Raw genomic sequence first — 23,953 nt, forward strand, 5'->3', positions numbered from 1 at the left:
TAGCGTTGGTTGCAGAAGAGATGAAACAGGATCTAAGTGCAGCAGTCTTTATTTAGAAATAAACTCAAATCTTCACAAAACAGAATCACAGGAACAGAACAACCAATTTAGTGATGACATAGAACTGATAATTAACTGAAAGAAATACAGGGCTTAAATAGACAGCAAACAAGAGAGGCTAATTAACTAAACACACCTGAACAAGACTGAACTAATTAACAACCTAGAAAAACCTACATAGAAACACAGACATGAACAGAACAGAACAAATCAATAACAAACAAATAAACTTAAAGCGTTACAGCTGCATCCGAAATTGCATACTTTCCTACTATATAGTTGGCGAAAAATAGTATGTGACAAAAGAAGTATGTCCAAATTCACATACTCATAAAAGAGTAGGCAAAAAGTACCCGGATGACCTACTCAGGGCTCAATGCTAACATTTTTTTCTACAGGCCTGGTCAGGCCAGTGGTTCAAATTTTTACTGGCCCCACCACAAAAAAAGTAATTAATAAATAAATAAATAAATAAAATAGGCCTAGCTATTGTTTAAGTTGTTTTTGATCCATGTAACCTTAATACATAAGGTTATGACACCAAAAACTACTAGCCTAACTCATATAAATGTTAAATATTGTTAAAATCAGGAATAAATGAGAACAAATAATCAAATTATGAGCAATACCACAAAAAAATACAACAGAACAAACATATACAGATGAAATAAACAGTTCTTTTCAGGTTTTTCATGTAGGTCTAAACTAGATATTCAGGTTTTCTGTAATCTATACGTTATTGCGTGTATTAGATATTCAGGTACAGAAATCAACTGTAAAATATAACTGCATAGTCTTCATTGTATAAATATAGATGAACCCTTATTAAAGTTATTCAGTCAAGAGCGGTGAGCAATTTTTTCTGTCTTTTATTTGATTAACATATAGAAACAGACAGCGGCAGGACTGCTTTCGCTATTCAAAATAAGCACCTACTCAAGAGAGTACGCGATTTCAGACGCAGCCTGTGTTTGTCTTTGGACTTTTGTGTCACTTCCTGTCTCATGTGCCATAGTTAAAGTATTGAAGTTTTTCACCTTGATTTGTTCCTTGATTGTTTCCACTGGTGTTTCATGTGTCCCTTGTTAGCCTCCTGTGTATATATTTTGTCGGTCATTGTTTTGGCCTGTTGCTGTATGGTTAGGATTTCACTCGTGGTTCTTAGTTCTCTGGTTTCTTGGAATAGTTTATTATTTTTAAGATAATTTTTATATAGTTTATTATTATTAAGATATTTTTTTTAAACTACATTACTAAAACAAAAAATGGATTATACTGTATATTGTGTTTCCATCAAAATGTGGATATATTTGCTAATACAGAAAAAGAAAAAAAAATGCAGACAGGCCAATTAAGCATATTTTTTTGTAAGATAAATATAAATAATTTGAATACAATTTCACATTCTATTTGTATACTAAAATAAAATTAACCAATTTTTTTCCCATATGGTTAATGCTGGCAATCTTGCCCAAAAAAAGTTATGTCCACATATGGACGCTTTTCTGTAGAATGACGCAGTCTTATCTTCTCTTCAACGGACCCTCCATTTTGACATCCCCCCTCTTTGAAAAAAAATCATCCATAAGAGGTCCAGAGAGTCCTGCAGGAAAACGCCAACTGAACCATCCCGTCAGCTGCTCCTCTGTCACCTCTTACCGTAGAGATGACAGCTTCTCTCTTCTCAAATGTGAAAGGCCAGGTTTTTTTTATCAGCCTGTTGATTAGATAAGCCCAAGACAGGGCCATCAGCGACCGTTCGCCTTCCCTCCTCTCCTCAGTAAGAGCTCGCCGACATACACAGACCAGTGCCTGCATTAGCGTAAAGCAGGAACTGTACAGTACATCACATACAGTAAATCACATTATACTGTATGCCCAGGGCGGCTTCTGGTAAACAGTCAGTTGAGATGAGATGATGCAAACTGGGCCTGAAAGGCTTTCTGGAGCTAAATAAGAGAGGAAAGGGAATAAGGTAATCACGGCGTAATGTTGTTTCATTGGGCTAGAGCGGATCCGTGCTTTTACTGTAAAAAGCTCTAGGCTAGGGAGATCAACTTTGAACTGTAATTTGCAGACTGATTAGAGTTTACAGTGCCTGGGAAATAGGATTTATGTGTGAATGTGCATTTTGCTCCAGTAGGAGCCAGAATAAAGGCGAGGTTTGTTTTAGGAGTTTCCTGTGCTCTCCTCAGGTGTTCAGCAATATGGGCATCCCTCAGATCAGGAATCCAGAGCTTCCCCCGGCGAAGGAAATGCCAGAGAGCTACCACACAAGGATTGCTCTCATTGGCTGCGGCCCTGCCAGCATCAGCTGCGCCTCCTTCCTTGCTCGGCTAGGCTACGACAACATCACCATCTTCGAGAAACAGAAATACATCGGTGGCCTCAGGTAAAGTGAATGCTTCTGAATTTACATCTGCTAAACTAAAGGTTATGATTTGAAGTTATGGATCCTCTTATCTACATTCTGAAAAGATCATGCTGGTCTTAGCTGGTGGAGAACTGCAGTCTTGCAGAATAAAACATAATCAATGTCTTGTCATAATTATCTTGTATGTAGAAACATCTATCTAGGTTTTTGTTAACAAAAATACAGTAGGTCATTTAATTGTCAATCAAATAAACAAGCACAAGAATAAACAAGTAAATTTAGATCAACCTATTGAACTTATTTGTATAGTATGTTACTAGTATTAGGATATTATTTATATTATTAATAGTATATTAAGGATAGGCAAACCGGTTGTAAATACTACACATATGGAATTAAATGTAATAGTTTTGTTTATAATTCATTTTATTTATTTGTTATTATTAGGCTTATTCATCTTGTTTCTCAATATGATATATTTGCAAAAGCATTCAAAAGTTTGGGGTCAGAAAGATTCAAAAGAAATTAAAACATTTATTCAGTAAGAATTCAATTACTCAAAAGTGACAGTAACACTTTTTGCATTTCAAATAAATGCTGTTCTTTTGAATGTTCTATTCATCATAATCATCAATCCTGAACAATATATTTTCTACAAACATATTAAGCGGCAGAATTGTTTTCAACATTGATAGTTCCTTGAGCAGTAAATCATCATATTAGAGTGATTTCTGAAGGATCATGTGACACTGAAGACTGGAGTAATGATGCTGAAAATTCAACTTTGCCATCACAGGAATATATTACATTTTAAAATATATTAAAATAAAAAACAGTTGTTTTAAATCACAGTATTGCTGTTTTACTGTATTTTTGATCAAATAAATGCAGCCTTGGTGAGCTTAAGAGACCGACACCATCATTTTTGAACAGTACAACATACAATACCAGACATTATTAATATTATTATTATATTTATAAATAACCTGTCTTTTCTTTTTGTGTGTGTGTGTGTGTTTTGGTAATATTACATTCCTCCTGGAGCTTTAATGAGGGGAACACACACTTGAGTGCAGAAAGATCACATGTGCGGTTTGAACAGGTGCCTTTTTCTCCTAAAGGTTATTTACTGAAGAAGTCTGAATTATACACCACCTTGTAATCCCCGTTATTACTATTTTACTCGCGCCTGATAGAGACTGAAATGCTGCCGAGCTTGTCATAATCGCCATACCTCTCACATGCATCATGGGGTGTTCATGTGGACATCGATTTGCACAGTGCCAAAGCAACTGGACATTATTCATTTTCAATGAGAGTTGGCACAAACATGATATAGAAAGACTGCTGTCAATTCGACAAAGTAAAACAGAGCTTTGTAGACTGATTGATCAGAGCATCCTTAGTGACTAAATAAATATAATGCCACAAAGAAACAATTAATAAATATTAAAAGATATTTTGTGTGTCTCCCTGTTTTTGTTCACAGCACTGCTGAAATTCCTCAGTTCCGTTTGCCCTATGAGGTGGTGCAGTTTGAGATTGATCTGATGAAGGATCTTGGCGTAAAGGTACCAGTGAGAGAGACATGGCAGGATGTCAAATCCTTCCAACCCATCAACAGCCAAATGTCACTGACATTAATAACCATGCAGGAACAAAAGCAAGCTAACAAAACACAATTAAAAGCCACATTAGTGAGGCAAGTAGCAAAGACATCCATCTGTCCATTGCCTGAGAGCTGTGATGGTGAGAAATGGCAATCGATAGTCCTCATCCAGATCACCTGACCGTGATTAATTTGATTTTAGTCTTGAGTTGAGAGAGAGCTGGAGAGAGAGGTAGGGTGAGGATACAGGGTTTCTCAAACTCAATGAAGGTTGGTTAAGGCTAGGTAAGAAGTACACTGACTCCCATGAGCTGACGTTTACATCAACACTTTATTCATTTTCAGCAAATCTTCATTGCCTCAATCATTTTAGAGCCTCTGATGAGGATTCCACCATATTCCACTATATACAAAACTTTAAATTCTTCAGTTCCCTTGCCACTAAACAGACTTATAATCACATACTACCCAAGAAATACCTCCAAGTTCACAACCCCCACAAGTCATCTTTACAATCGAGCACTGAAATGTACTAATATTACTATTAACTGCATAGGCTTAACAATATGCTACAATTATTGTGTATTTGATTTAGGGATGCATGACAAGTCACTACCATATCAGTTGATATTGGATATACCAACCCGATCTCACAGCAATTCGTACGTATTTTACGAGGTGGCTAATTCGTACGAATTCATACGACCTCAGTCGTATTTTACGAGTTGCCCAATTCATATGAATTCGTACGAATGACCTACCCCTGACCCCGCCCCTAAACCTAGCCGTAACTGGGGTTTAGACAAATCGTACGAATTTGTACGAGTGAGGTCGTACGAATTTGAATGAATTAGCCGCCTCGTACTTACTTGTACAAATTCGTACGAATTGGTTGTGAGATAGTGTTGGATATACACTACTGTTCAAAAGTTTGGGGTCAGTAAGAATTTGTTTTTCTTTCAAAGAAATTAATACTTTTATTTAGCAAGGATGCATTCAGTTGATCAAAAGTGACAGTAAAGACCATGCATGTTATGTTATTTCTGTTTCAGATAAATGTTGTTCTTTTGAACTTTTTATTCATTAAAGAATAATGGGGGGGAAAAATGTATCACAGTTTTACGCCAAAATATTAAGTAACACAACTGTTTTTTTAACAATGATAATTAATAAGAAATGTTTATTGAGCAGTAATTCAACATATTAGAATCATTTCTGAAGGATCATGTGACACTGAAGACTGGAGAAATTATGCTGAAAATCAGCTCTGCCATCAAAGGAATAAATTACATTTTAAAATATGTTAAAATAAAAACAGTTATTTTAAACTAATAATATTTCACAATATTACTGTTTACTGTATTTTTTGATCAAATAAATGCAGCCTTTGTGAGAATGAGACTTCTTTCAAAAACATTACAAAAATCTTACCGACCTTAAACTTTTTTTTAGTGTATTTCTGCCTATATTGGAAATTTAATTGTGCTGCTCATTTTTAGCTTTTACATGTAAATTACCTTTACCTACCTAATGCTCAAAATGAATATCCATTTTTTTTTCATTTATTTTAAATATTTGCACATGAAACTATTGACTATTGGCTTATTAGAATGGAAAATTATGTATGTATTTCTAACTATACTTGATTATATTGTTAGCTACGTTTTAGTTTTTGCAACCAGCATTATTTTCCTCTGCAGACTGTGACCATTTAAGAATAGACCTGAGACCCACAGCTTGTGAATCATGGGTCTATTTGTCATTTGTACCCTAACACATAGCGGCACATGTGACCATAGAATCACTCTGTTTGCACTAATGTATCATAACTATACTGGTCTGTATACTGCTGTCACAAAGGTTGTGGGATGATTGATGTAATTATGTCCTGGAATTCACAGCAGCGTAGAATAATTGACGCTAACATCCTCTTTATGTGAATAATACAGACAGATGGAGACAGCTGAGACAGATGCAGGTTTTTTTTTTTCTGACAGGTTGTTCTTGATAAGGGGCTGGGGCAGAACGGGATGACTCTGACCTCGCTGAAGGAGGAGGGCTTCCAAGTGATCTTCGTTGGCATTGGTCAGTCCTTCTCTAGAGTTACTTTTGCCTCTTTTGCGTGTGTCTTTTCCTTTATTTTAACAAAACTATGCATCCATTTGTCATGTGCTTGCGGACACCCTGTGTTGATTAACTAATTATTCTCTGCATAAAAAAATTGTGATCTCCTTCAGTGAAGGCCATTGAGGAAAGTTAAACTCATTTTCCCCCCTCAAGGGACACCCATAACCCCTGTCCTCATTTCCCTTGATATCTAACTGGCTTGTCTGTGTAATGCTCCCTGTTTCATTCTCTTTTTTCTGTCGGTCTTCTGTGTGTTGTGTTCTGTCTTTCTCTCCGTCTCCCCATCTGTTCTGTGTCCTTCGCTCTGTCTTTCAATCTCTGAACACACACACATCTGCCCTCCTTGTTAAAAGCCACATTCATTTTTCCATCCAGACTTGATGTCCGTATTGAACCTTAAAGAGATCATTAAAAAATGAAAGAAGTGGTTCATAGTTTACCAAAAATATAACAATTCCGTTATTTACTTACCTTCACGTTGTCAAAACAGTGTAAGTTTGAGCTTCTTTCAACAGTTGAACGCGCATTTAATGGAATTTCATCTATTTTCTACGTTTTTTTTTTTGCGCAATTTTCCACCGGACAAAATTGCGCTTGTTAACTCATGATTTCTGTTCTGTGCGTCTGTGCGCACCAATCTTGCACTTCTATCTACTCCTCAACCAGACCACCTAGAGACTTCGGGTTTTCGGCATTATGTTAAGGAAGGTCTAATCTCGGGAACGCACAAAAAAAATCCAGGAAAAGATTTACTATCTCTTAGTGTTGTGATCCCATGAGGTGAGAAAATTGCGCTAAAACACTCACTGAGTTTTTATTACTTGTTTATAGATCTTATTGTGAACAATTCATGAATAAAACCTCATTTTGACAACTTGATCTTCCTGTGACGCATCAAACTCCTCTCTGGTGACACCCATCATTTCATAAATTGAAACCCTGCCCCTTTCTTGCAATCTACTGTAATCTTGCATTTATATCTGCCTACATCCAATCAACAGCCAGTTGATTGAACCAAGTCCCCGCTTTAATTTTTTTCTTTTCAATTATTCTTTTCACTTAAACGTACATCACAATACGTAAGAAAAGATCTGTCGCTACTTTGATTACATTGCCACATTAAGAATGTCCAAGCCACCAATATAATGAAAATTAATTAAATTGACACACACACACACACACACACACACACACACACACACACACACACACACACACACACACACACACACACACACAAATCATAAAAATGCTTCATAATATGTCTAGATATGAAGCTTTTAGGATTGGAACAGATGTAAGTTTTGTACGTTTTTGTAAGTTTTGACATCCACCCTAGAGCTCTTTGGAGTTCATGTGAGAAGTAACAAAATTTGATTCATAAGGAATCGTTCTTTTCAGTTAGATCCACTTCACGAATCAAGTCGCACTGAAGGGAAGGTCATCCACAAATAACTACTTAAATTTTAGTCTTTTCATCTCATAAATCTTTTGTGTGACAGAAGGCTTGGAATATATAGCATGAGTTGTGTCAACCACTTTTATGGTCATTTTTGAAAACTCCAGTCTAAATTTACTGTAATTGCATGTAAAAGATTGCATTTGTGTTCCACAGAACAATACAGGTCATATACAGTAGGTTTATAATCGACATGAGTAAACGATGACAGAATTTCAACTTTTTTTAAACTAATCTTTAAATGCTTGCCAACTTGTGGCATTTGTGGTTTCTTTATGCAGAAAGAAATGTGTCTGTTGATTCATTTTGCCTTCTATTTTTATTAAAGTAAGGAAATATTGTGTGTGTTGATTTGATTTGAGAATTCAAACATTCCTCGAGGGTGACTGTGTACTTTGTGCTTCTTTCTTCTCCTTATAATTAAAAGGAATACATATAATTTTTTCTGTTTGAATAAGGGCTACTTTTTGGTAGCTAAGCTTCATTGTTATTGAGACGGGCAAGTCTCAGAACTGCTCTGGGATTTCTCTTTCTCATAAAGCAACAGCAATAAGCTGGGAATCACAAAGGAAATGATTACATTTGCGCCTCTGTGATTTTTTTTCACCACTTCTCTCATGTTGTCTCTAAAGTCAGCCTCTACAGTGATTGACATGCAAATGTGTACCTTTGGCTTTGAGAGAGAGAAATGGTTGAAAAACACAGATAAGGATGTTTCTTTTTGGCCTGTAAAAATAACCGACATGTTCCACGCACACTGTTTTTTTTGTTGTTGTCATTTTATCATGTGATTGCTATGTCGTACGCTTTCCGTCTCAATAATGGCTATCATCAAAATATACATCTTTGGACCGTCGCCTTGAAAATATTGTTTTCTGTGTACACCCATCACAAAATCATTCACAATGGAGGAAATTAAGCCCAGAATGCTTTAAGGTTAGTAGCAGTCATGTGGGTTTATCTGAAGCAGTGAAAAAGATGAATGCAGCATCTAAACTAGACCATATGGGTAGGCAGATTGGTCTAGATGTTCGGTTCTAATGAATATGACTCTGAGGAGGTCTTACTAAGGTCAGTGTGTATATCATATTGTCACATTAGTTGGGTTTCTTAATAAGCTTCTGAAATGCAAGAGTTGCCTAATAAATGTAATATTTCTTAGATTATAAAAAATGTTGCAGAGGGGTTTTAATCTTTAAAGACTCAGGAACCCCCTCATCCAGACTGTCAGCCAACCCTCAAAATAAAAAGACAGATTTTCTCAGTAACACTTTATAATTAATTAATTGTAACTAACAATACTACGTAATGCTTAAAAGAGAATTATTTTGACAGCTAGAAATAAGTTCATAGTTAGAAATGCTATGTACTGTACATGTACAAATGCTATATTTTTTAGGTACATATATTCTCTGTGGACTTCCTGGAGTGCCTTCGGGGACTCCTGGGGGAAAACTCTGGATTTAAAGCAATCACTGTCTGTGAAGGATAAAACTGTCTTTTTAACTGCTTTGCATCGGTTTACTGCATGTGTTATTTAAGCTGTTGAAGGAAGTGATCCAAGAACTACTTTTCAACTAAAGTTGAACTGCAGATAGTATATTGGAGATCAATATGTTGTGCTTTACATTTATAGCAGTACTCCAAAAATTGAGCTAGTTAATTTTTATTGTAGTATATTACTTCTCAGTGTTGCTTTTAGTCAGTGCCAGTTCAAACTACAACACACACTTCGATTTATGTGCTTGCACTGATCCAAGAACAGTACAATCCAAAAATCATTACTTAAAAACTCAAAGCTTTTTTTCATTGGTCATTCTGTTAGTAGAATTAGAAGAAGATCCCCCCAAAAAAGTGTGAGCCATGTTTGCCAACAGGCCCCTCGTCAGCGGCCAGCTCCATTTTTCCCCGAGGTCCAAGAGGAGCTCACAGAGTCATGGTGTGCGGCCAACTCGGCCCGCCTTCGTACTTCAACCTCAGCAACGCTCTCAACACTTGATGGCGCAGAGGAAAAGGGGTATGAGAAACTGCCCCCTCTGGAGGAGGCCGTGGCTGCACATCTTTGCCCTCCCACTGCCGTTGGATGGAGGTGTAAGACGGCACATCCTTCTAAGCCATGCAGAATGACTTCAGATCTCGCCAGCCGAGCCTACGCTTCTGCTGGTCAAGCTGCTTCAGCCCTGCACACTATGGCAGTCCTTCAAGTTTTCCAGGCTAAACTCCTCCGCTCCTTGGACGAGTCTGCACCAGAAAACGAGACCTTCAAGGATTTGCGCAGCGCCACCGACCTGGCACTGCATGCCACCAAGACCACCGCTCAGGCCATTGGACGGAGCATGGCTAGCCTGGTGGTTTTAGAGCGCCACCTGTGGCTTAACCTCACGGTGATTAAAGATGCAGACAGAACTGCTTTCCTGGACTCCCCGGTTTCCACCTCTGGTCTCTTCGGCCCATCGGTAAAGGGTTTTGCTGAGCGCTTCACTGAAGCACAAAAGTCTTCGCAGGCCATGCAACACTTCCTTCCCAAGCGCTCCAGCTCGGCTTCAGGTCGCCCCAAGAATGCGCCGACCCAACAGCCAGTCAAACCAGCACCGCCGGTCTCTCAGCCCCGCCCAGTGACTGAAACCAGCCAGCACTTTAAACCAGCCAAGCGCTTCCCCTGTCCAAAGCACCAGGGTCCCCGGCCTAAACTTACGCTGGACCCGGAGCCTCGAAAGCCGCCCTAATCCAGCAGAGAGGAAGAGAAAGGGGCCAGGTCTCACTGTGGCCGGACCACCCGGAAAAATAGCTTGCGTGCTTCTTCCAGCCCCCTCTTCAGTTCAAGCGGATGGAGATATTCTGATTGCAAACAACAGGCCCGTTTCAATTTACGCACCCCTGCAAACAAACGCTGTTTTAACAGTGACCCACATAAAGCACAAAAAGAGCAAATTTCCTCTTCCAAACACCTGGGTGGCCGGGTCCCTGATACATGGCAGCCCGCCCCCAGACATCATTCAACTCCCTAGTCACTCAGGCCAAGGCCTGGGAAGCCATCCCCGGTGTGTCAAAATGAGTACTGAGCACAATAAAACGAGTTTACTAGCTCCAATTCGCTCGCAGACCCCTGCGCTTTCAGGCTGTGGTCGAGACATCGGTAAGAAGCTACATGGCTCACGTCTTCCACACCGGTGTCAAATTTACTAGCGAAAGGGGCTGTCCAAACAGTTCCCCGATCACTGAGCGAGTCAGACTTTTACAGCCATTGTTTCCTCGTTCCGAAAAAGGAACCTCTAGATCTCAGACACCTGAACAAGGCCCTCATGGAAAGGCCATTCAGGATGCTGACGACCAAAGAAATCCTTGCGCAAATTCGCCCGAGGGATTGTTTTTTCTCAGTGGATCTGAAAGATGCTTACTTTTACATCCAAATAGCCACCCATCACAGGCCATTCTTGAGATTCGCCTTCGAGGGGTGGCCCTATCAATACACAGTTCTGCCATTCGGACTGTCACTTGCAGTTTACGAAATGCATGGATGCGGCTCTCTCCCCCCTGAGACAGTGGGGAATGCGCATTCTGAACCACCTCGACGACTGGCTCATTCTGCCTTGGGCTCAGGATAAACTTCTTTAAGAGTGTACTGTCCTCCAGCCAGCTTATAACATAACTGGGAACAGTTATTGGTTCTGTTCAGATGAGAGCTTGGCTCACGCCAGACCACGCTCTCTCTATTCAACAGCTAGCTGCTTCGTTCAAAATGGGCTCCCTCACGCCCCTCAGAACGTTTCAAAGGGCACTGGGCCTTATGGCCTCTGCATCGTCAGTACTCCAGCTAGTCCTACTGGGTATGCGCCCCCTTCATTGCTGGCTAAAACCCCAAGTCCTGGCTCATGCATGACGGCCTGGCCGCTTACATATCAGGGTAAACCACGGCTGTATCAAAGCCTTGGCCGCTTGGAAAGACACAACCTGGTACCAGTCTGGTGTAAGCATGGGTCTGGTCTCACAGAGGAAGGTGATTTCAACAGACGCCTCCAGCTTAGGTTGGGGGGCTCTGTATGAGGGCAGGCCTGCCTCCGGCCTCTGGTCGAGCTCGGAGAAGCGCCTACATATCAACTGCCTCGAAATGAGAGCGGTCTTTCTAGCCTTAAAAACCTTCCTCCCACACCTGGCAGGACACTATGTCAAATGGATCTGGGAGAACAAGTGTGCAGTCCTCTTAATAGCCCCTCTCTGGCGGACCCAGACATAGTTCCCCGAGTTGATGCAGCTGCTAGAGACAGCTCCCTGGCCTATTCCGCTGAGGAAGGACCTCCTCACACAGGTGAACAGGACAATCTGGCACTCCCGTCCCGACTTGTGGGCCCTCCGTATGGCCCCTCAACAGGTATCCAGGGACCTCCTGGAGAGAGTTCTAAACACTATTGCTGAGGCTAGAGCTCCGTCCACAAGATGTCTCTACGTCCTTAAGTGGTCAGTGTTCACCGGCTGTTGCTCAGCTCGGAACCTAGACCCTATTCGTGTAAAGTAGCACTCGTACTTTACAGGAGGCTTAACCCACCTCGACCTCCCTCTATCCCCGCTTGGGGCCTATCTACGGTCCTCAGTGCTCTCAAGGGAGCCCCTTTCAAGCCACTTCAGTCAGCTGACTCAAAGCCACTTTCACTCAAGACCACACTCCTGCTAGCCCTAGCATCATTCAAGCGAGTAGACGATTTACAAGCGCTCTCCATGTGTTAGGATACGAATTCACAGGATCCAGTTGCGAATAATAAATGAGGTTTATTGTAATCAGCAATATGAATAAACAGGACAGCTGGTGAAAACTCTGGTCGACAATAGGTCCTTGGCAGCGCAGGACTGCAGTGGGCTGAACCTCAATTCCTGGACTAATGCAGGTGACTGAAGCGAAGAACGAATCCTCAACAGGCAGAACAATGGCTGACAGAGAAATGTAGGATATCCATGAGAAAACTGGGCGAGGAACTGCACAGAAAACATGAAGCAGACAGAGTACCAGCAAACAACGATCTGACACTGAACCTGACAAACACAGCACTACATATAGGACTCATAAACGAGACACACCTGCGACTGATCTGACGCTGATAGGCAATCAGATCAGAGCAGTACACACAGAATGAACAAGCAAACCCGCGAACCTTGACATTACCCCACCCCCTAGGAGTGTCTCTCGACGCTCCCAGAGGATCCTACCTGGCAATTGTAAGCATCGATAAGGGAATCCAATATGTCCTGGCCAGAAACCCAACTCCTCTCCTCCGGACCGTAACCCTCCCAGTCCACCAAGTACTGGAATCCACATCCCCTCCGCCTTGAGTCCAGAATGCTCGGGGTGAATTCTCCAGTATGCCGGAGGAAGTTTGAGGCAGACCGTCACCGGACTAAGGATCTTGGTGATGGTAAACGGGCCAATGAATTTAGGAGCAAGCTTTCTACAAACGGAGCAGAGAGGAATATCAGCAGATGAAAGCCACACTTTTTGACCAGCGACGTAGACGGGAGGTCTCGACCGGTGGTGATCGGCCTGGACCTTAGTGCGCAAACCCACCTGGAGAAGAGTCTCCCTGGCCGTTCTCCAGATGTCTCTGCACTCTGCAGAGGGGACTGCGACTTCGGATTCCAGACTAGGAAAAATAGGTGGCTGGTACCCTAAACTACACTCAAATGGAGACAGGCCCGTGGACGACAATGGTATTGAGTTATGCGCGTACTCAACCCATGAGATATGCTGACTCCAAGAGGACGGATTCTGTGACGCTAAACATCGCAACCCTCGTTCTAAATCTTGGTTGGCCCTCTCCGTCTGACCGTTGCTCTGGGGATGAAACCCAGAGGAAAGACTGACATTCGCCCCCAGTAACCGACAAAACTCTCTCCAAAATTTGTATATGAAGTGGGGACCCCTGTCAGAGACCGCTTCTGTTGGGAGGCCATGAATATGAAAAACTTGGTCTATGTCAGTGACCGCTGTCTCTCTGGCTGAAGGTAATTTGGGCAGAGGGATGAAATGAGTAGCCTTCGAGAACCTGTCCACCATGGTTAAAACCACCGTGTTACCCTGTGAGGCAGGGAGACCTGTGACGAAATCTAGCGCAATATGTGACCAGGGTTTCGAAGGAACTGACAATGGGTGAAGGAACCCAGCAGGAGGACGAGTGGAAGGCTTACAACTGGCACAGACCGAGCAGGCCAATACAAAACGACGAGTGTCGCGAGCCATAGTTTGCCACCAGAACCGTTGCTTAATGAGAAAAACAGTACGATTGACTCCTGGATGACAAGCTACCTTGGAACAATGACCCCACCGGATAACGTTGGACCGCAATCTCTCTGCCACAAATAAGCGACCTGGTGGGCATCTGGGCAGAGGCACTACTCCATGTAAGGCTGTGCGGACCTTCGACTCGATCTCCCAGGTCAGCTTTGAAACCACACAACTCTGTGGAACGATGGACTCGGGAGAAACCGGATTTGATCAGATTGATCAAAAATGCGGGACAATGCGTCAGGTTTGATGTTCTTGGAACCTGGACGGTAGGAAATGGAAAAATCGAATAGACCGAAAAAAGTGCCCACCGAGCCTGCCTAGAGTTAAGTCGTTTAGCGGATCTGATATATTCAAGGTTCTTGTGGTCGGTCCAAACAATGAAAGGTACCCCCGCGCCCTCCAACCAATGACGCCACTCCTCCAAGGCTAACTTGACTGCCAACAATTCTCAATTACCAATGTCGTAGTTACGTTCAGCGGGTGACAAGCGATTAGAAGAATAAGCGTACGGATGAACCTTGCCGTCCACAGAGGAGCACTGGGAGAGAACCGCACCTACCCCCACCTCTGACGCGTCGACCTCCACCACAAACTGACGAGAGGGATCAGGGGCAACAAGAATGGGGGCTGAAACAAAGCAGTCCTTTAGTTTGGAGAACGCAGCTTCAGCTGTACTAGACCACCTGAAAGTCGTCATGGTGGAGGTCAAGGCCGTCAGAGGCGTGGCTAGTTGGCTATAGTTGCGAATAAAACGCCGGTAAAAATTGGCAAAGTCCAGAAACCTCTGCAGGGCCTTGCGGGAATCTGGAGTTGGCCAATTTACCACTGCCTGAATCTTGTCGGGATCCATGCGCACCCCCTCAGACGACACGATGTATCCTAAAAAAGGGACAGACTGTGCATGAAAAACGCATTTCTCCGCCTTGACATAAAGCCCATTCTCCAACAGCCTCTGAAGCACTCGTCTGACGTGCTGAATGTGTTCCTGGAGAGATGAAGAAAAAATATGTCATCCAGGTAAACATATATGAACTGATCGACCATGTCTCTCAGCACATCATTAACGAGTGCCTGGAAAACCACGGGGGAGTTGGAAAGGCCGAAAGGCATGACCAAATATTCAAAGTGCCCCCTGGGGGTATTAAACGCGGTTTTCCACTCATCCCCCTTCCTGATGTGGACCAAATGATAGGTGTTACGTAGATCCAACTTTGTGAATAAGGAGGCGCCCTGCAGTCTCTCGAAGACTGAAGACATCAGCGGCAAAGGATAAGTATTCTTTACCGTGATGCTGTTCAGTCCTCGATAATCAATACATGGACGCAGGGAACCGTCCTTCTTACCCACAAATAAGAAATATATTTATCCATGGCCTCCCTCTCTGGAGCGGAAAGTGAGTATAATCTGCCCTTAGGCGGAGACGTCCCTGGCAATAAGTCTATAGCACAGTCATAAGGACAAAGCGGAGGAAGAGAAGCAGCCCGAGACTTACTGAACACTTCCTTCAGGTCGCGGTACTCCCCAGGCACGTTAGACAGATCTGCCTGCTCATCCTGCAACACAGAACAAGACACAGAAGAACAAGCAGACACCAAACAAGACGCATGACAATTCTCACTCCAAGACATGACAGAGTTCTGACGCTAGTTTATGTGGGGGTTGTGAAGAGTGAGCCAGGGGTGTCCCAACACCACAGGGGCAAAGGCAGAGTCAATGAGGAGGAACTGGATCTCCTCAACGTGATTACCCAATGTGATAAGACTCACCGGTCCGGTGGAGTGAGTGATAGACGATAGGAGTTGACCACCCAGTGCGTTGACAGAGATGGGATGAGTGATAGGAATTATGGGTACTCCAAGTCTATGTGCCAGGTTGCGGTCCATAAAACTCCCCTCAGCTCCAGAGTCCACGAGAGCCTCGCACAGGTGATGCGAGGTAGCCCACTGCAGCCTTACCGAGAGGAGCGTCACCTCTCGGGAGGATTCGTCTAAGGAAACGCCACCTGTCAGTAACCTCCTCTCAACTGATGGGCGTTGGCTTTTACCGGGCACTTAAGAGCAAAGTGTCCCCCGGCTCCGCAGTAAAGACACAATCCCTGCGCTCTCCTCCGTTCCTTCTCCCGGGAGAGGCGAGCTCTGCCCACCTGCATGGGGTCTGGATCAGATGAGGGGCCGACCGTATAACAGGAAGGGAGGACAGGATGGACCTTTATGGCTGGGACCCGACTTCTCTGCATCAGAAGGTCTCGCCGTTGAAGACGTGCATCCACTCGAATAGCTAGATCAATTAACCCATCCAACGATGCAGGTAAGTCCAGGGTATAGATCTCGTTCTGGATACGGTCGACCAACCCATGCAGAAACATGTCCCACTACGCCTCGCTGTTCCACTTACATTCTGCGGCCAGTGTCCGTGACTCAATCGAATAATCTGCAACGACCTTTGGTCCTGATGGAGGCCTTCCCATACAGCAGTTCCCCACAGTGCCGCTCGTCCGGACAGTAGTGTAATTACAAAAGCTACTTTGGACTCCTCTGTGGGAAATTATGAGCGCTGTAGAGCAAAAAACAAGGAACATTTAATCAGGAATGCACGACATAGGTGTGGCTCACCAGAATAGGGAGCAGGTGGAGGCAGACGTGGTTCCGGATTGTAGGCTGGTCGATCCGCGGGTGGTGGATTAGGCGCAGTGGGCGCGTGGGCAGGCTCAGCTCTAAGATGTTGCATCTGCTTCGTCAGTTCTGATACCTGTGCCACCAAGGCCTGGACTGCTCGACCAGTAGCCGTAATTTGTTCGCCCTGTCGATCAAACCGAGTGTTGCTGTTATGAAGAGCGTCTCTCAGTTCGGTCATATTCGCTGGATCCATCTTTGGTCAGATCGTTATGTCAGGATACGAATTCACTGCATTTTAAAATAAAGGCTTCAATATTCTTGAGTTTTCCCATAGCTTATAGCTATGCAATACTTGTTCCCTTATCTCTCAGGGAACCAAGGTTACGTTAGTAACCGAGGTTTTGATTCCCAGATATATCCAATTTAAACCTGGAAATAAAGATTTGGGAGTTTGAAAAAATACTAACAAAGGAAAATTATGACTTCAAATGAAGCAGAAATATTTCAAATATTGTTTTATGGTCACTACTCAAATAACCAAATTTATATGTGAACTTTATAAACTTTGTTCTGATGTTTTGTTTTTCAACTGAAGATGCTCGTTAGATCATTCTCAAATAATGCTTGCGAAGATTAATGTAGGTGTTATCAGATTTGAATAGAGATCAATGAGATTTAAATAAAAAACACCTTCAGGGTATGATTTAATTTATAGAACCATGTCTACTTCTGTACTAACCTTTGCTATAAAACCATTACCAGTCTGTTTATCACAATATTTCTCTTCAGCTACTGCTTGCAGTTGCCTAATGCATTACAGTCATACAGGAACAGACTATTTAATTTCTACATTGATTTGATCTAAAATATCTCAAATGCTGCTACGAAACAACTGCTCTTAGCAAAAATACATTTTTAGACATCTTTTAGCCACACAACTTTGTGTATTTAACCGTTATCCTTATGTTACCTTGTATGAAGCACTGATGTTGTTCAGAACAGACTTTAAATAGCCTATAATGATTGCAGAGAAGTACAGGCAACAGTATGTTTGTACCTGGAGCATCTGTTAACTTACAGTTACCTCCTGCAGTTTGTACATGTTAATCTGTTCTTTGATGCTTCGCTGTACAAAGTTTTCGTCTGATGCCTGAAGGCACAGAATGGCTTTTCCTTCCCATCACACACGAGGCCTTGGTGTTCATCGCTCAAACCGTGATGATGGGCATAATGAGATAGAGATTGATAGCCTCCATCATGCAGTACATCCTTGGGGTGAGTGCCAGCTTAATAGACAGATTTGAAATGACAGGGGGTTAAGTATCCCTTAGAACCATTTTTGTTTGCCCTTTGTCTTATCAACATGTTTCTTAAGGAAGCCGTCTGCCATTCCTCTAGTTCATTATTTAACCTTACATGTCTGAGGAGGACATAATTCCAAACAAACTCTATTAGATCATTAATTTATATGCAGTTCCTGAAGTGTGATTATGCTCAATAGTTACAGTCACTCGTTATTGTTTGTTGTCACAATGTTGATATAAACTGAACAAATCATGGCTTCGCTGAATTTTTAACATGGGTCGTTTGCCCTACTACAATATGCCAGATGCTCTTTGAATATTAGTGCTCATTTTTTTTTTTGTATTTTTTTTTTGTATAGCATGTAAGAGTACTAATATAATGTAATATAATATAATATAATATAATATAATATAATATAATATAATATATAATGTATTACTATAATGGACTGGCATGAGATTCTGGGATAGGCTCAAGCATCCCTGCAACCCTACAGTGGACAAATGGTTTGGAGAATAGATGGATGGAATTCATTACTGTAATATAACTGTAATATGTGGAAGAGTGTTGCTATTGTGTGACAATATTGTATCACAATAGGTAGCACTCCAAAGTCACTACCAAATCAAAACTAGTTAACACATCATTTATAATTAAAAGGGTTTAATACCAGTATTCGGTTATGGTTACACTTGAAATAGTTACAAAACAGATGAATGAGATGATAAAAACATATACTATTACTATTAATCAGAAGATTACAACTTCCCCCACCATACTAAAGGTGTGACAATTAATAGAACCCTGATATATCTTGGCCTACAGGCCTTGATCACTATCAGCACCTTTTTGCCTTTAGGAATTCCAAATGGCCGTTGGAGGGGGTTGAAACAGTAAAGCAATGGTCTGTTGATTTTTATCCTTACACAGGGGAAAATGTAAACACATACCGGATAAATTAACAAAATGAACTTAGGGCTTAAATACAAAAGGAGCAGTAATCAAGGTAAAACAGAACAGGTGAGGGATAATTGGGACGTCTGGACAAGGGAGGGACAAGGGAGCTGGGTGGAGCCGTAAGGACAATGGTCCCAGGTGGAGCCGATGGAGGGAGGAGCCAAGGTAGAGCCGACAGGTCAATGAGCCAAGGTGGAGAGATGGGCTCGGCAGCTGGAGGCAGAGCCAGGGGATCCACTTGACTAGGCGGAGTTGGAGACCAGAAGACCAAAGGCAATTCCACACAGCATAGTGGAGTAAAACTAGAGAGGGGCTGACGGGAACCAGTGAAGGCGAGGCCGACAGGCTGGCTGGCTTTGGGTGGGATCTCTGGAGACAGAGGAAACTTAGAGCTGGGTGGAACCAGTGGAGACACTGGAGGCTTGAAGCTGGACCAGTGGGGATGGGAGAACCCAGGAAACATCCTCTTCCAATTCCTCAAAATAATATGCAAAGGCCAGCTGCAGCTCACTCTCAGCGAGTGGAGTGTGGGTGGGGCTTTCCTCCATGCCCTCAAACACCACGAGCAGTTCCACGGCAATGCACGGTGGGACTTTCTGTGGGGCTAAGGCTCCAGGGTGATGGTTGGCTCAGTCCTCTTGTCTGGCTTGTTCATTACGGCAGGCTCAGGATCTCCGTTTGCGGTGGGCTCTGGTGTTTGCTCCGTGTGTGGCGTGGGAGGCGGCTGGTTTGGCTCTGGGTCCAGAGTTGGGTTGATGATGTCCTCCACTGTGAAAATGGTGTAAACTGATCTGTTGTTCAGCAGCACCAACTTCACAATCTCGAGGACCAACACCGGATAGGCGTGCCTTAAAATGTTCATTTAGGCTTGTTTGAAAAAATACACTCAGGTGTGGTCAGGGAGGTAGTAAGGCATGCCAAGTCTAGAATGTCACTGGTGCGGTCCTCTATATTATTACCTTTCTCTAAACAGAGCAGCTGTACGACCTGTAAACCATTTGTATAATACTGAATTTGAGTTTCCAGTATTCTGTCACAAAGTGGCTGTAGAAATGCACACGAAGACTAGGGATCAGACAAAAACAGTCTTTATTAAATCCACAACAGAAAAAACTTGCAGGGGAAAACATAAACACATACTGTACAAATTTAACCAAGGGCTTAAGTACAAGGGGTTGTAATCAGAACAGGTGAGGGATTAATTAGCAACCAAGGAAACTAATTATGAACACAGGCAACTGGGAATGGAGCAAACAGTGAAAACGAAACCAAAACATAACATAAAAGAATATACATTACAGAGAGCAGGTAATAACCATGCATTTTTAATTCGGATAATAGCTCATTTTATCGAGTTAAAAGTGACGTGAGGGTAGGTAGATTATGATAAATTCGATTTAAAGCAAATAATCTGCAGAAATTAAATTTAGCCACTGAATTTTATATATATATGGTTGCATTCAGAATCCACTTGGCTTAAAATTTTTAAATTCACAATTCATCCAATGTTATAATGTATCTTTAAAGAAAGCATTAGAGCAAATGCAAACCTAATAGTGGTGCAAGTTAGGGGAAAATACTTTGTAAGGATGAATATAACTGCAGACTTACTTATAGGTTTATTATTAGCAGTGTTTCAGCAACAAGTCTTTGTCACACATTGCCTCCAAATGTATTCATCTTAACACACAATTTATTAATTTGTCTCTTTTTTCATGATGCACAGGTCTTCCACAAGCAAACAGGGACAAGATCTTTGAAGACTTGACCATAGAACAGGGATTCTACACATCAAAAGATTTCCTTCCTTTGGTTGCAAAGGCCAGTAAAATAGGTACCAAAAGAGAAAATCATTTTTTAACATGAAAATTATGTGAAATTACTGCATATTAGCTACCTGTTGCCATCCTTTCACATTAATTTTACTTATTTCCTGTGTTCTCTTTTAACAATATTACACTTACTGGGAGAAAATAAATGTGTTTATTACATGACTCTCCTGAATAATTTTCATTTGTGGGATTCAGTGGTCAAACTGTTAGTTTCATCTGGTATTTGATATTGGTTAAGTCTCTGTCTACTGAATTTTACTTACAATTTGTGTTATTTGTTGTGTCTTTTTCTGTGGCACGTGTTTTTTACAGGCATGTGTAATTGCCGTTCGCAGCTGCCAAGGCTACATGGGAATGTGATAGTCCTAGGCGCAGGAGACACAGCGTTTGACTGCGCCACCTCTGCTCTCCGATGTGGAGCTCGACGAGTCTTTGTGGTCTTTAGAAAGGGCTTTACCAACATTCGTGCTGTTCCAGAAGAGGTAAAAAAAATCAGTTCAGCAGCACCTGCAGCCAGTGATAAATTCCTATTGAAGGAACATCTGTATATCCCACATCCTTAAGAAGACATTTTCTCTTTTTGTCTTCTTAAATTAAATTTTTTGTGGATTTTGACATGTTCTGACATGGGGGGGGGGGTTCACTAGAATTTTGGCAAACTCTCTCTCCATCTCTACTGCTGACTGAGATGACAAGTAAATAGATAGACTGAGAGTTTACTGTGTACCTCTACAGAAAGAGATATTCTGTCTTTGTTTGAAATTATTATTTGCTTGTATTTTTATTACTTGTATTAATATTTTTCTTATTTTTTTTCTCAATTTATTTTGGTGCTGCTCGTGGACAGAAATAACACAGTTCACCTTCAAAATTATCTTGTGCTGCGCCTGACAGACTGTTGCATAAAACCCTACAAAAAATATTCCCAAATGGATGTGATGTATTCAAGGGATTTTCACTTAAAAAATGAGTGAATTTATATTCATTATCCACATTTCTCCTAGAGCTCAATTGAGAACATAGCCCAGTTTCGAAAGCCATCGTCTCATTATTACTGATATTTAGCAAAATTCTGTCTGTAATGTGGAATAGTTACATTAAATATCAATCATTTCAAATGGAACCATATCAAAGTTAACACCGCTAGCCGTAGATTACACAACAGACAGTCAGAATAAAAGCAATAAAAGTCAGCGGAGAAAAATTTAATGGCCTTACTTAATGGAATAAGCTGACAGTAAAAAGATTCAGAATTAAATATCTTTGAGAACTGAACTGAAATCTAGTGTAAAATCTGGAATGGTCTAAGCTGGAGTTAAACGTGGATCTTTGTCTGAATGAGAGGTCTGAGATAAAAATAAACATGTGAAACCATGGTTGAATAGCACACAGGTCTATGTTAAAGACACCTCCCAGCAAACACATTTACATTGTGGCATCGTCTGTGGCACGTTGCATTTCTGCTATGGCAATGTCGCTGTCTACGTGCTTGCAACATTGTAACAACGTAAAATTGTAAGACATGACAGGGCTGTAGCAACGTTGTTGCGTGACATTCAGCAACTGAGAGACGACGTTCTGACAATTTTTTTGTTTGTTTTTATGCTAGAAAGGCCTATAGATATCCCCCATTTAGCATTTTATGTTTTGAGGTTCATTTTTACTTAGTCAGATGTTAGATAATTCTATACTTTTTAAATATTGTTTATCCTTATTATTAGTTAATGGGGCTATCAGTAAATTAGCCTAATTATAATAAACACCTGCAAGTGTACACTTTGAAGAGTAAAAATGACAGAAGGTTACGTTAATTCAACTTTATTAAAACAGCATATGGTAACCAAATTGCACTTCCAAAAGGCATACATTTGTGAAAAAAGAAAAAAAAAACTAAATAAACGAATATACAAATTTATTTTAAGAATAATAAATAAAACATAAAAAGCAAAGGCAGATCAGAACATTTAATGAACAAAACGTCTCGGTTTCTAACGTAACCTCGGTTCCCTGAGATGAGGCTACATGGGAATGTGATAGTCCTAGGCGCAGGAGACACAGCGTTTGACTGTGCCACCTCTGCTATCCGATGTGGAGCTTGACGAGTCTTTGTGGTCTTTAGAAAGGGCTTTACCAACATTCGCGCTGTTCCAGAAGAGGTAAAAAAAATCAGTTCAGCAGCACCTGCAGCCAGTGATAAATTCCTATTGAAGGAACATCTGTATATCCCACATCCTTAAGAAGACATTTTCTCTTTTTGTCTTCTTAAATTAAATTTTTTCTAACGTAACCTCGGTTCCCTGAGATGAGGGAACGAGTATTGCGTAAGGCCAAATCTTTAAAACGCAGTGCAGCTGCACAGCATACACAGATGAGCGGCGAGCGCGGTCATTGGCTGTGCTGCGGCAACTGCACGAAGCTATGGCGAGGCGGCTCAGACACGCGAACCAATCAGGGCACTTCGCGCCCTGGTAGCCAGAATGGGCATGGCTTATGGCTATAAGCACCTATTCCTCGCCTAGGAACTCCAGGTTTAATCGTCATCTCTCTCTTTTCATACAGATTACATAAACAGAGAATATTTGTTTTTTATAAAAATTTTCGGTCACGTTTCAGAATGGACTACACTGACAGAGAGAAAGCAGAACTCACTCACAAAATAATACACACTTAACAGGATCGATTGATGTATAACACAAGCATATTTTGATTCTTTTTTGCACTGATAAGGAAAAAAACGAGCCTATCGCGCCGGCGCGATAGCCGACCTCAGGGGGTTAAGGCCCTTAGATTCATAAGCCAGCGCGATAGCATCTCTGCTTTGAGACGTCGAGCCCCTTGGTGCGGCCACCAAAGCATACAAAAAGCTATTCCGACTGTCTGAATGAGGCAGAACGCTCCAGATATACTCTGAGAGTCCTGACGGGACAGAGTAAATTTACGTCTCTTTCATCCTCTGGTGAGTGAAGAGCTGCTAGTGAAATAACCTGTGCTCTGAACGGAGTTGAGAGCACTTTAGGAATATAACCATGCTTTGGCTTGAGGACGGCTCTGGAGTCATTAGGCTCAAACTCAAGGCAGGACACGCTCACGCGTGTAAATCACCCACTCTCTTGACTGAAGCGAGCGACAGTAAAAGAGCAGTTTTGAACGAGAGGTGCTTCAGGTCCGCAGACCGAAGTGGCTCAAACGGGGCACCCTTCAATGCTTCCAGGACCGTTGAGAGGTCCCCGATAGGCTCAGAGGGGGGTCGCGGAGCGTTTAGCCTCCTTGCCCCTTTAAAGCAACACCAAGAAACTTTTCCTCTGCGGTCGCCCTACAGGTTGGAAGCGGAATTGTCCATT

At 41.9% G+C, this 23,953-nt stretch overlaps 1 protein-coding gene across 1 annotated transcript in view; it reads left to right on the forward strand.

The window, feature by feature from the left end:
• Positions 1–23,953, forward strand: part of dpydb (dihydropyrimidine dehydrogenase b) — a 175,159-nt gene that overhangs the window by 51,937 nt on the left and 99,269 nt on the right. The window contains exons 6-10 of the mRNA XM_081373345.1: positions 2,256–2,452; positions 3,924–4,005; positions 6,041–6,128; positions 20,507–20,614; positions 20,925–21,094. Of these exons, the coding sequence (XP_081229471.1) occupies positions 2,256–2,452; positions 3,924–4,005; positions 6,041–6,128; positions 20,507–20,614; positions 20,925–21,094 (645 nt within the window). The remainder of the gene's footprint in view (positions 1–2,255; positions 2,453–3,923; positions 4,006–6,040; positions 6,129–20,506; positions 20,615–20,924; positions 21,095–23,953) is intronic.

The sequence above is a fragment of the Scardinius erythrophthalmus genome, assembly GCF_964197995.2.
Source record: "Scardinius erythrophthalmus genome assembly, chromosome: 9".
NCBI classification, from domain to species: Eukaryota; Metazoa; Chordata; class Actinopteri; order Cypriniformes; family Leuciscidae; genus Scardinius; species Scardinius erythrophthalmus.